Genomic DNA, 13,455 nt, shown 5'->3' with positions numbered 1-13,455 from the left:
GGGGGAGAAGAGAAAAAGGGGGAGGGGAAAAAAAAAAAAAAGAGGGGGGGGGGGGGGGGGGGGGGGGGGGGGGAACCCAAAAACGTAAAATTGTAATAAAATAAAACGTAAAAACCTCTTAGCAGCAGGCTGTAGTGGCTCCAAGCAGATGGCTTTCGCAGAAAGTAGTTAAAAAACAACAACAACAAAAAACGAATAAGGCAGCTCTCCAAGAGCCGCGATTCCCCTCCGTCACTTTTATGGTGACAAATTACACCACAAAGACAAGTGGAAGAGAAGGAAATATTGCTCTCGCGTTGGTCATATTGCTGCTACACGGAAATATACAACAAGCCATACATAGACTGCTTCTGCTTCTCTGGCCTTGTGAGCGCACTGGGAAGGCGCGCGCGCGTGTGTGTGGTACTTATTAGAAATTGAATAAGGATATCACCATCAAGCATTCATAACATAAATCAATAAAGATGTATGGACTTACCGAAGGCAGCTCAGGGTGTTTCCGAGACCGGGCCTGAAGTTACTCGGCCGGATTTCTGCAACGACAAAAGGATTTCCCCCCCTTTTCTTTAGTAACTTAAGTCATAACTTTACATTTTCTTCAACGGGCTTCTGTGAGTTTTATTTTCTTCTCTCTTTTTTTAGACTAATTCAGAAATGTTCTCACATTTAAAATACATTAATGTGGATTTTGATGTTATTTATTTATATTTAAAGCATAGATGTGAAAGACGGGGTTTATGTTTTATTATTCGTTTATGTTTGAGCACATAATTCAGCGTAACTCTTTCGTTAGAACAGCGAAATGGGTAGTCATGTTTTGTCTGTTAGTCGGGAGCAAAATTCAAACTTTTTTTCTTAAAATAGGTTAACGTCGGATTCGGTTTGACAAATTCCATAAAATGTTAAATAAACAACAACAACAAAAAAAGTTTAAATATAAAGAGGAACTGATGAATCCCAAATTAGGCCTACAATCTTAGGTTTGGGGGTGGGGGGGTAAACGATTTAACATATGCTTGGATGAATATTATTATAATATTATGCAAAAAGAAAAAAAAATGTTTTGATTTCATTTTTGAGTAACTCTATTAGAAAAGGTTGCAAAAATCAGAAGCCTATAATTCTCATGAAATATACACACACACACGAACTCCTTCAGATAACGGATGTATGAAAGCCCAGGCCATGAAACTCTTCTTTATAAAACTCTGATCAATTCTGCGCATAGCTACGAAAACACATATAGGAAAATAATAATAATAATAATAATAATAATAATAATAATAATAATAATAATAATAATAATCGTCATGTATGCAAATAACGTGTTTGTTGCATCTCCTCTCGCAAACAGATCGAACAGTCATTAGCTGGCGCTCACCACCTTCCCAAAGTCCCTGCGCCCATAAATCAAAGCCGGAGCGCCGTGACCTCAGCGCGGCCGCGGCGGTCCTCGATGGCACTCCGTCTTCCATTATATCCTCATTTCCCCACGGCGGAGCGACACAACAACTACCCCGACTGATCCCCACCAGCTACTTCTTTTTTTTTCTTAAATCTTCTTCGTCTTTCCTCTCTCTCTCTCTCGCTCTCTTTTTTTTATGGAGATCGTCTTGATGCATCGTTTACGCACGGGCGCGGAACATAAACCAGCTTAAAGAGATGGGGCTGTTTAAGTTTTATGGGACAGGTTGACACCCTGAACCGCCGGCGCGCTCTTCTGTCTGGGTGTTTGCTGGAAGTCGGGATAAATGGAGGCTTTATTTACTCACACTGGCTTATTTGTCCAACAAAAAAAGGCTTCTTCTGTTATTTATTGTGCTGTTACGGTGTAATTGTTCCACTGGAATTAATTGTGCATTTTTGATATTATAAAGAACGCAAAAAATAGGTTATTTGGACAAAAAATATGACATTTATTTAGGTTAACTTATGTTATGCATACTGACAGCTTCTTAAAATTTCTTGCGCTGCAAAAAATAAAAATAAATAACAAGGAGCCCCCTCCCCACACCCCCTTCACTGACTGACCTCTGTCTGGCATAGCAATAACTCACGACAGTAATGAACAATCGGCGGAAATACCTCAAAATAAAATCCATCCTCCCAAAGCTGGGGCTCTGACTCCGTCCGCGTGGAAAAAAACACATATCCGTCCGTGTATAACAGAATACATCCACAAAAGCCAGAGATCCTTCTCTCCTCTTCTCGTTTGCTCAAATCGGCTTTTTTTTTTCTTTTCCGGAAATTAAAAAAAAAAAAAAAAAAAAAAAAAAGATAGAAAGAAAAAAAAACTACAAAGCCAGGACTCCCCTCCCGAAAAGTGGGGGTAACCAGCATATAATCTGCATCATATGGCCAGACCGGGGCTCCGGTTCTCTTCCCAGTGCCATAACACCGCGCGGTATTATGCGCCCTGCTCACGTGACGCAACGTCAACTTAAATCCCCTTTTATTTGAGCCCGTGAATCATTAATGGAGGCAGTCATTGCCCCTGAGGAGAAACGGATCGGGCTTGTAGAAAGAGGGGGGGAGAAAGAAGAAGAGGTAGAAGAAAAAAAAGAGAGGGGCTGTTTGATAGTGCAATGTATCTGGCTGAGGAGCGAGCCTCTCACTGAGAAGCAGCTTTTCCACGTGTCGCCCCATTCAGAGGGGAGAAATGGGGCTTTTTTTCTGACACTTTTAGAGCGCCATATATTTCGTGCCTGTTAGCGGCCGAAAGAGCAGCAGAGATTCGAGCACATTTTGCACGGCGGAAAGCTGTCCGAGCGCAACAAAACAAAACGCGCTTTTAGCTTCCTCTTCATTCTACCACCGCCTCGCTTTGCAGGGGTGTATTCCACGGCGCTCAACTCAACACCGCCCCCCCTGTTCTCATCGCGACACTTGTACATTAGTATATACCACTTTGTCAGCCTCTGAGCCCCCCTCAATCAGCGCGGCGCACACGCTGCAGGGGTAAATAGAAACCAAACGTTGCCACATTTACCTGTCACACACGGAGAGGCTGTGCGTCCCGGTGGTCGTGAGGGGCGCCTGTCAGTCAGCGGTGGGCGGAAAGGAAAGGTGAGGTGACCAAAGAGAGGCTGCTCGACCCTGCTGGTCAGTACATGGATCCCCATTAAACTAACATGGATCAACTCACTCAAGTTTGTGCGTAAAAACGTTTTAGAGATGAATAAATAAATCAAAGAAAGCTTTTTTTTTCTTTTCTTTTTTTTTTTTTAAAGAGGGGGGTTCACGCACACAGAGCGTATGTGGCCAAAAGCTCATAGCCCGGAAGAGATTCTCTCCTCTCGGCGCCGTTTGGCGCTTGTTTTCCGTCAACACCGAGCAGCGGGCGTGGAAAAATCCCCACCACAACTATTAATCACTCGAGTCGGACAGAGGCTCCGTCCCACTCCCTGCATTGAGGCTTTTGTCCTCTCCGACTCCAACTCTAATGGCAAACTTTCAAGTCAAGAGCAGAGTCAGATGCGGTTTTCTTCACTTTTAGTACAAAAAGAAAATCTATTCGCAGCGAACGTGGACGCGTGTTTGTGAGAGCGACGAAAAGTTTCATGATGTGATTTAGGACCAAAATTTTCACGTGTGTCTTTTTACAGACCCTGACTGATGCAAAGGCTTGTGAAACTGAATGACCGTGCCCTGCAGGATAATCCCACCCTACCTGTCGCCACCACACCTGAACTTTCCCCTGACCCGTGTCGAGTTGAGTGGCAAGACAGACATCCAAGCATCGACTTTGGTAGCATTTAAAAACTCCTCTTTAATTTCTTAATTCAACAAACATTCTAGCTCATTGCCATTTCCTGAGACTCTTTAATTGATCACGTTTTTTTTTTTTTAAATCAAAATAACACAAATGTTCCCAGATGTATTTCCACAAATCAAGCCTCCTTATCTCTGTCAGCACGGAGAGGAGCTGCAGGCGCAGAGACCCCCTGGATGTCGGCCAGACGACTGGCCATATCTTCCCACAATGTTGACACTCGGAGCTCTTAACAGCCAGGCTTGGGTTACCGAGCCTCTCAGCCGAAGATAACTGCTGCACTGAGGTTTACATCGGCCAACATCAAGACTAATGCGAAATTCAACGCCTCGAGCTGAGTGGAGCCATCTCTAATTAACCCCAGACAAACAGTGCGACCAACGAAGACAGAAGAAGTGTTTGCTTGGATGTGGTTGTAATAAAGAAAGTTGGATTTTCTTGTAAGAAGTAGCTCTTTATTATTCCAGAAAAATGTGTTAGTCACCGTTCTTTTGAGCAGAAGCTCTCAGATGTAAGTTGTTATAATAATAATAATAATAATAATAATAATAATAATAATAATAATAATAATAATAATAATAATAATAATTGACTCAGTTTAATTGACTCAGTTTAGTTGTTATCTTTGCAGTTGCTTTGCAATTTCCTAATTGCATTGTTATACACCATCACAGTCAGAGAGAATAAGATGAGATGATTAGAGACAAAATCATTATTATTATTTTTTTTAATTTCGAAAACAACATAGAAACTGTGGCATGAGTTTTGGGTTTAGTCTCAGTTAAAGACTATATATATATACATTTTTAATTCTCTATACCACCATAAAACAAAACCCACATTTTCACAGCTTGTGTTCACCCAAACTGTGAAATAGATAAATAAATACCTGCATGAATGAATAACAACAAAAGGTCACGTAGCAAGAATGTTTTCCAGCGCTATCATCCCTTCAGATTAATATTCCTTCGCGATTTGCATGTATGCAAACAGTGGATACATGGATGCATGCTTGTCAGCATTCACCACAAAAAAACACATACTATGAGGAATAATAATAATAGTGTAATATTACAAAACGTAAACATTTTATTGAGCATAATTTAAGAACTTTGAGCAACAGTCAGATTGAAATAAGAGCCACACCTGGATCTATTTGATCACCTCCGCAACTTACTCACCAGTTTTTGGGATATTTTACGCATTAAAAAAAAAACCCTCAAAAAACAAACAAAAAAAAACGCTAGAATAAAACTACACCAATTCTACTTACAAGTCATGATGATTCTGCCTCCTGAAGTTCTGTCAGAGAAGAGATCTGACTCGCACCTTGCAGAGCATCACTTCAAATGAAATTAAGTCAGATTTTCAGATCTATTTCTGACCCCCCGGGGCATCCATTATTCAGCAAGTCACGTGAACAAGAGCAGATTAAAATTTCAGCACTCTGAAAGTGACCTCTATTCGAGAATCAAAGACTTGAAATGCGTAATTGAACTATATATTTGGACGTGTGCGTAAAGTACGTGCCAGTCAGGCCGAGCATCATTCTGCAAGCACACAGTCTAGGAGAGAACTTCTGCAGCAAAAAAGTATTAATATTCTCCAGATTTGTTTTCTCTCTCTCTCTCTCTCTCTTTCTCTCTCTTTCTCTCTCTCTCTCTCTCTCTCTCTCTCTCTTTTTTTTCTCTCTCTCTTTGTCTTTCTCTCTCTCAATAAATGTGGTTAGGAGAAAAAAATAAGCAGTTTGTTTGTGTCCGTTGTACGTTTAAATTAAACGGCAATTTACAATTTATGCTCTGTAAACCCATAACCAATAAACGTGCCGACGTATTTATGGGCTTTAAACCAACACATGCCAACACATACTCAAATTTATGCACCCCAACATGAAGAATCTCAGCATGTTTCTGCTCATGTGCGCCCTCTCCTCCGGGCCCTGCCAGCTCTCCCTCTGTGATAATCTGCACATGCACAAGCGATGTCTCTTGGAATAATTTTGGGAAAATTCATGGCTCAGTTTCACACTTAAACACGGTTATTGTTTGGCACGCCGTCTTTGGATAAATCTCAAATGGGCTGACGGAGGTCTCAGCGCTGATGTATGGTCTGAACATTGTGTGTGTCGAAAGGTCAGGGGTCAGAAGAAGTGCTCGGAGCCCGTGATTGGCCAGTGGCTGCCGCTGTCCCCTGGCTGAACTCTCTATTGTTTGGACGGGGCAGGTAGTGACCACCACTCACACTCTTGGTGTTGTAACGTCGACTGAGGTATCATTGGAGTGGCAAAGTTGGAACAATATGTGTGGCAGGATATGCGTAACAGTTCAGGTTTGGTGTTTTTACCAAACATTGTAAGTCCCAGGATATCTTTTCTAGTCTTTGTTTTAACCTTGGAAAAATATTTTTGCCCCATATTTAGCCAAAAATGAAAACGTTCAAAAATAACGCATGGATAGCTTTCTTGAACTACCCCGACCACATTTAAACCACATTTAAACGTCTATAAACACATTTGCTCTCACGTTTCAGCTTGAACTTTTCAACATCAACTTTTAGATGGAAGACAATTCTGGCATTTTCTGTTTCTATTTGATAAAAAAAATGAAAAAGAAAACTTGCTGTCAGCTAATACTGCGTGGACTCGGATCATGTGTTTCTGCCACATATCTTCCTAATCCAAGAATATCCGCATAACATGCCATGCACGTGCACGGATTTGAATCTGACACAAGCGAGCGATGAAAAACACAACAAGAAGATGCAAACACATGTCTGGACGAAAGTAACAAGACGGACATTAGCGTTCACACCACCAGCGGTTGCACTCCGAAAGGAAAAACAAAAACAAAAACAAAAAGCAAACAGCATTGCGCATTTATCTCCAAATTAAACCTCAATGCAAATGCCATGAACTGTTAGAAAATAAAACAATTATATAAATAGGATCGTGCAGGAATAGAGTCTTAACACACACAGCAAGGTTTTCAAAAGCGACGATTGGCAAATAATCTAATCAGTAAAGTTCATAATTTTGTTGAATAAATGTAGAAATGACAACATCAAATTGTGTGTTAATATCGTGAAACTATAGATGAAATGTAAAATAAATAAATAATAGTAATAATAAAAGTCTGTTGATGTCAAACTGTTGTTCCAAGGTGTGTGTAGTTTTTTTTTAAATTGGCTGACAAAGCCTGACGTTCTGCGTTTCTGTTTAGGCTCTATTTGGACCGGACATGCAAGACAAACAAACGTCAAATTTTTAACATTTTTTGGGGCATAACAGATGCCCACGGCATATCTTAATATTAATATTAAAATATTCCCACGGACGTCCAGTTCCTGGATAGATCGCAATATTTGAGCGTAGAATGAGGAAAAAATTAATATCTAAATTCCGTTTCCTAATGTCTATCTTTAATAATTAATAACGATTACTTAAAAAAAAAAAGGATATTTACGAGTTTGCGTAAAACCGCGCGTAAACGAAAGAACGGCTTTGAAAACAGGCTGTTGCGCTCAAGTGAAATCAATACTGGCGATGACAAAAACATCCACAACCGCGTCAAGCCTCGTAAGTGGAGCACATATTTTATTTCACAAGGACAGGTTTAACCTACACTATATAGCCTACATTACATTGGTCATTACTGAGACAGCACATACAAATATTCACAGTTTAGAACACAACACAGCATAAGGACGCACGGGAGCACAAATGAATCTATACGGACTCTGTGTACAACACCGACAGAACTTGACACGAACAAAAAAAAATCGCCCTTTTCCCTCATTGTGCCTTCATTAGGTAGGATTTGTCTATGTACATTTGATGTGAACGTCACCTGGACTATACATTCAACAGTAAGAACCAACCCAGTCAAACACACGAACTACACTGCTGCTCCTCTGACTGATGCCAACCCCCCTCCCCACCCCTCACCCTACCTAACACAGCCCCCTCCCCCCCACACACACACCTCACCACCCTAAATAAACAGGCATCTACAGAGTCTCCTAAATATCTTTCAAGTATATTAGAACTTTCCATGAGCAATGGTCATAAAAACAATAGTAATCGTAGAGAACATATAGAAAAAAATGACCACAAACTTACTTTTCACCTGACTCAGTTTTAACTGCAATGATACACACTTTGTGATCCAAGTCCTACATGTCTGAATGTGCATTGGATTTTTTTTTTCCTGTTTGTTTATTTTTTTTTCCTTCCTTCCTTCCTTCCTTCCGTCTTTTCCATCAGAAACCAAACACTTCAGTTGCCACCGTGGCAATTAAAGGTGATTTTTCAAGCTTATATGAAGAGGGGGTGGGGGGGGAGTGAGGACGAAATGGTGTACAAAGGACGTGGCACAGGCCCAATGTGCAAGCTTACAGATATATAACACCATGAGTGTAAAATACTGAAAATCGGTCCATCGAATTCCACATGTGTTGTTCGCCATCTCAGTCTGGATTATGTGGGGTCTGTTACTCTGGGCACTATAGACCAACTGTGCACGGCGTTGGGACAAGCTGCTGGCCTGTTTTGATCTGCTGCTGTTGGTGCTGCTGCTGCTGCTGCTGGGCCCCGGAGGCTGAGGAAGAGGCCGACCCGGATGATGAGCGGATCTTTGTGTTGGGAAGCTTGTGCTCCTTCTTCCACTTCATCCTACGGTTCTGGAACCAGATCTTGACCTGGCGCTCGGACAGGCACATGGTGTGCGCGATCTCCACCCGCCTGCGCCGGGTCAGGTAGCGGTTGAAGTGGAACTCCTTCTCCAGCTCTAGAGCCTGCTGGCGGGTGTAGGCAGTGCGGGACCTCTTGGGCACCCCTCCATTGTAACTGGCATTGACTGGGAGACGGGAAAGGGAGTTGGGGGGTGGGGGGAGTGGGAGGCAGGTGTTACATGCAGGTTTAAGAAGGCAATATTTGCTTTTTTTTTTTTTTTATGTGTGCCCATATTGCATAATTCGTGCACCACGTTTTCTGCAGCCGGTTTCTAAACTCTCTTCTCCTTAACGGAAGAGAATGTGTACAAGCACTCGCATCCAGGGACACATCAAAGCTTAGGAATGATTAACAAAAACAGCAGGGCGGAATATAACACTTTGGCTCGCCTCCAGTGCTAGAAGGTAGTTTGGGTTAAAAAGCAACAAAGGCGCACGGCCCCAGACAGACTAACACAGGCAATAAAATTTACGAGGGTCCTTAATTACCGACCCTGCTGCTCGATAGTCGTAAATTGCTGCTGTAAGGGCTGCTACTAGTGCTGCCTCAGTGGGCTCATGCTTGTGTTTCCCGTGGCTGGGAACTCACCGCTGCTAACGTGGACCTTTTTCATCCACGGGTAGACAACCGGCTCCTTGCCCTTCGCCACGCCGGGGTACACTTCACCGGCGAGGCTGCAGTCTTTGCTCCCGTTTGCCCCTGCGCCACCGTCTGGCGCCGCGGAGAGGCGAGCGCCGTGGCTCTGTGGGACCGGCTGCGGCTGTGCGTGGTGCCCGTCGCCGAAATCGTCGAGTCCTGCAGCGGCGGCAGCTGAGGGGACGGTTCCGTAGTCATAGCCCGTCTCCGCGTAGCCTGACCTCGGATAGGATTGCTCGTCGTGATGGGGGAAGCCCGTATCCTTTGGCCGCTCGTAGTAGTCGCCGTGGCTGGGGATATATCCGCTCTGCTGGTACTCGTCGCATGGTGGGAAGGAAGGCTCGATGTAGTTGGAGTTTATCAAGTAGGAACTCATGGTCATTAATTTGTGAAGTGCAACAATACTAATTTTTATCGCGCTGTCGTTTTTCTGATCTCCACAAAACCCTCCTACTCCCCCCTGTCAAATGTACAAAGTTGTCTGGTCACGTGCGAGGAGGCCACCAATCACCGCCTGTCCTGTGGGCATCATGTAAACAGGAACCAATGGAAAAGCATGGCACTGGTACCAGCAGCAGCGCTCGGACTGACTTACGTTGGTGTTTTCCTTATTAAATCACAGCATATAAAGCAAAAGAAAGTAATCTGCTAAGTTGTTTACTGCGTGAGTCCGAACTTTGGTGGGTGAGGTTCAGCATATCAGCTGAAGCAGAATGAGTCTAGTCCTGCAACCTGGTGAACATCAAAGCTTGAAACTGGAATCTGTTGCATCCCAAAGATGCAAGACAGATTTTAAATGTGAGCACATCAAAAATCATCATGGTTGAAAAAGAAAACAAAAGATGGCAAAAGCCTCGAAAGTCTTCACGGGTTTGCGCATCCTTCAAAAAAAAAAAAAAAAAAAAAACTGGCACATGTCTTCTGATTCACGCACAACACGTGCAAACAACCTGCAAAAGATCTTCACATAAAAAAAATAAATAAAAAAAAACTCTAATCTGCCGACCCCAATGTTTCACCTCAATAGTTTGCTTAAAAAAACAAGAAAACGGCTTTTTTTCTGTTTTGTATTATTTGTTTGACAACATGATGGAGAGTCTACATAGCCATATTTTTGCAGAGTAAGCTTGGCTTGCGCTGAAAGCGTGCAATGCCGTGTGTCGAGTTCTATTAAAAGGCAAATAAATTTGTCTAACACTTAAAACATTTGATTTGCATGTGTAATACAGCCGGACGCCAAAGCAAATATCCTGCAGAAGCATTTACGGAGAGCTGCACGTCAGAGCTGAAAGTGTCCGTGCAGTGAGGACGACCACATATTTTACTTGCAATAATGCCCCTGAATAAACTTATACATCATGGAAAGTCATTTAAGAAGTGCAAACACAGCCTTCAAAATTTCTACTACAAAAACTCTAATAGTTTTCTCTGTTCTTAGTTTCATAAAGTACTGCAATATTTTTTTATTTTTTTATTTTTATTTAGTTAGTTTAGTATTGTTGCGGTTGTTGCTGTTAACAACAATGGCAATAATAATAATAATAATAATAATAATAATAATAATGAGAAGAAGAATTTACAGAAATCTACTTTGAAATTCTAAATCGTTTATGTTTCATTGCGATACAAAAAATAATAATAAAAAAATCTGATTATATAAATTTAAAACAGAAGATAAAAGACATGTTGCATGTTTACAAGGACGTAATGAAAAGTATGTCTGACCGTGCTGTTCGCCATCAGCCATCATGTTCACGTCCAGTTTCCGCTCCTTATCCGAGATGACCCTCTGTATCCGTGTTCCTCGAGGATGCAACCACAGCAGCAGCTCCTCTCGGATCTGGTCCACCTCGACAAGGCCTCTGCAAGAGAGAACCAGAAGGGGCCCACAAAACTTACGGAAATACTGAAAGCTTTCTTTTCTTTTTTCTCCTTTTCTCTCCCTATTTTTTTCTGTTCTGCTGCTGCTGCTCAGCCTCTCTCCTATTCTTTTTTTTCTGACGCTCTCCTACACAGAGATAACTTCTGCCTGACCCCGAGGTGACACCGTTTCCATTTTGTTTCTGATTAATCTTGCCCATTGACAGTCTTTGTTAAACAACAAGGCGTTGCCCCCTCTTTTTTTCCCCAAAGAGGCGACATTTTCATATCTGTTAGACGCGGTGACCTGGGGTTCACCCCGGACTTGGACTTCAGTTTTGCAAGGCTCTCTTATAGCTCTTCAGGGGGCGCGCTTCAACACACAAGGAGGTTCCTCAAGGGATTTCTTGGTAACACGTTTGCAAAAAATACTTTATACGTTCAGACGTGAGGATATGAATTGCATGTGAATGAAGGGTTTGCTGATGTTTTCCAGAGTCCTTATCTTCACAAAAGTTGCAGATTTTTGGAATAGAGCGCGCTGAGAACACCCAGGCCTGTGCGCACTGAGCCAGAGCTGGTTAAGTATCCATCCTAACTCATTGCAAATGGCATGCTGGAGATTCACTGCGTCCTACACGGCCGCAGAGACCACCTGAGAGGCAATGTGTCAACATAATGTCGACGGGTAAGAAGGCTACACATGATATCTAAATTCACACTCTGCTGGCTTTCTATTCTAACACGGGTCCAGCATAAATATAGAGCTGGTCAGCTAAGCCGTTATCCACTTACAGTAAATTAAGCCGACAAGGCTATAGGAGCGACTGCGAGTTTTACAGATGATTCTACTTGTTGCTGTTATATACCTCGGACACCTTTATTAAAACGTCATTATTAGAAAAAGCGTTGGAATGAACAGCTTCAGATTACTCCTGCTATCTACTTCAGGCCTGCCGCGCAATGGCTCCTGGAGACGTTTGTGCCAAAATGCAAGAAAAGAAAACCAATCTGCTTCCAGTCCCAATGAAATCCGACGAGAGCGTGTGATAACACGCTCGTTATCCGCGCAATTTTCCACAAGATTTAAAACTGAAAATCACGCCTGAAACCGCAACAGGCTCGAGTTGAAATTTCAGCTTTCACAGCGAATGGGTTCGAGGGTGTTGGCTTTCCGGGCGCATACACACTGCGAAGTGAAGGTCGAGTCAGCCCATATATATCAAGTTGACAGTATACAGTAAATTTGGATTATCAGAGAAGTGCTTTGAGATGATGGTGACAGATTGTGTATGGCTCTCACAAGGTCTTCAGTCTGCATGGGCAAGAAAAAAAATTCAAGAAATGCCATAGAAGCATGCACAACTCACGTCTTTAAAGAAACATTGTGACTTGGGCTGGCATTAGTAGCATAATCGTTTTTCCGCGGTATGCATGGCGTTATGACGTTTTCACAGCTTGGTTATTGCAGCAACAATTAGCCATTAGAGTGACTGACGTCTTTCCACAGCTGGTAGTTTTGACTGGACGCGCTGAACGTTTCTAAAAAGTTGGGCAAAAATACTTTTGTCTGTTTGTTTGTTTGTTTGTTTCTTCCTTTAAACAACGCAAGTTATCTTTGGTGCAAACGATTCTGCAAAAGCAAAACTACAGAAAATATCAAATCCATGAATCATGAACTGATATTTTGATGATAAAATACATTTGACCGTACATGACGTTTATAGGACTCCATATTATCCGCATTATGCATTGAAACTAATGAACTAATGGTCCTTTTTTAGGACGAACGTGTACAAACACAAGACGTGGAGCAGAGAACGACTAGATGCCACTAACTCATTTAGGGACCTTTAATTTTGAACTTAGGCCTGATGGGGCTTGTTTTTTTTTACGCAATTGCAGCTTCTCAAAATTATTATGGAACATATTTGGACAAAAAAAATGAACATTTTAATTGGTTATGAGACGCAAAAATAATCATTAACAATGTTATATATGTGGAATGCAATTCATTTTAATTCATAAAAATACCTAAATAAGAATAATTACGTTTTTTTTAAAACTGTGGAATTAAGCATTCCTTTTCCGTTCATTCCATGTTAATGTTGCAATAAAGAATGTTCTATGATGTGGTTTTGTTCATCCTTTCCAGGTGATATAAGTACGACTGTGATTTCGTGACATTAAAAGAAAATATGTTTTAAACGTAAAATGTGTGTCATCCAGTCTCTGTTTTACTGTCTGCTAATTGTTTCATAATTGTGATAAATTGCGAAGCCAAGGAATCTGATCTGGAAATCAATAGTTACTTTTGCTTGTTTACATTTTGAACCCATTTCTAGGACAAGTCTCCAAACAGACCATTCATGAACATCTTTCTTATGTTCTGACTATTTAAAGTAGGTCGGTGATTTTTAATATTTAGGCTGCAAAATGTATGATGCGAATTTTGCAT

At 41.8% G+C, this 13,455-nt stretch overlaps 1 protein-coding gene and 1 long non-coding RNA gene across 2 annotated transcripts in view; one reads left to right on the top strand and one right to left on the bottom strand.

Annotated features, from left to right (window-relative positions):
* The window catches only part of LOC106945371 (uncharacterized), a 7,622-nt gene extending 3,780 nt beyond the window's left edge, over positions 1-3,842 (top strand). The window contains exon 2 of the long non-coding RNA XR_001424544.1: positions 3,606-3,842. This is a non-coding gene — a long non-coding RNA (uncharacterized LOC106945371). The remainder of the gene's footprint in view (positions 1-3,605) is intronic.
* Positions 3,843-7,337: 3,495 nt separating this feature from the next.
* hoxa4a (homeobox A4a) lies at positions 7,338-10,820 on the bottom strand. The gene is made up of 2 exons (XM_015029004.1): positions 9,090-10,820; positions 7,338-8,625 (listed from the first exon to the last, which is right to left on the bottom strand). Exons 1-2 carry the CDS (start codon positions 9,517-9,519, stop codon positions 8,273-8,275), a joined length of 783 nt encoding a protein of 260 aa, XP_014884490.1. The 5' UTR covers positions 9,520-10,820; the 3' UTR covers positions 7,338-8,272.
* Between the last annotated feature and the right edge of the window lie 2,635 nt (positions 10,821-13,455).

This window comes from Poecilia latipinna, unplaced genomic scaffold (genome assembly GCF_001443285.1).
Source record: "Poecilia latipinna isolate Pla-1442-1.1 unplaced genomic scaffold, P_latipinna-1.0 Scaffold141, whole genome shotgun sequence".
NCBI lineage: Eukaryota > Metazoa > Chordata > Actinopteri > Cyprinodontiformes > Poeciliidae > Poecilia > Poecilia latipinna.
This window is presented reverse-complemented; position numbering and strand designations above follow the sequence as displayed.

Bases quoted from the DNA above. Each gene is read 5' to 3' on its own strand.
- hoxa4a (XM_015029004.1), bottom strand. From the start codon at position 9,519: ATGACCATGAGTTCCTACTTGATAAACTCCAACTACATCGAGCCTTCC. The intron at 8,626-9,089 runs GTGAGTTCCCAG...CCCGTCTCCCAG, and splicing joins AAAGGTCCACGTTAGCAGCG to TCAATGCCAGTTACAATGGA.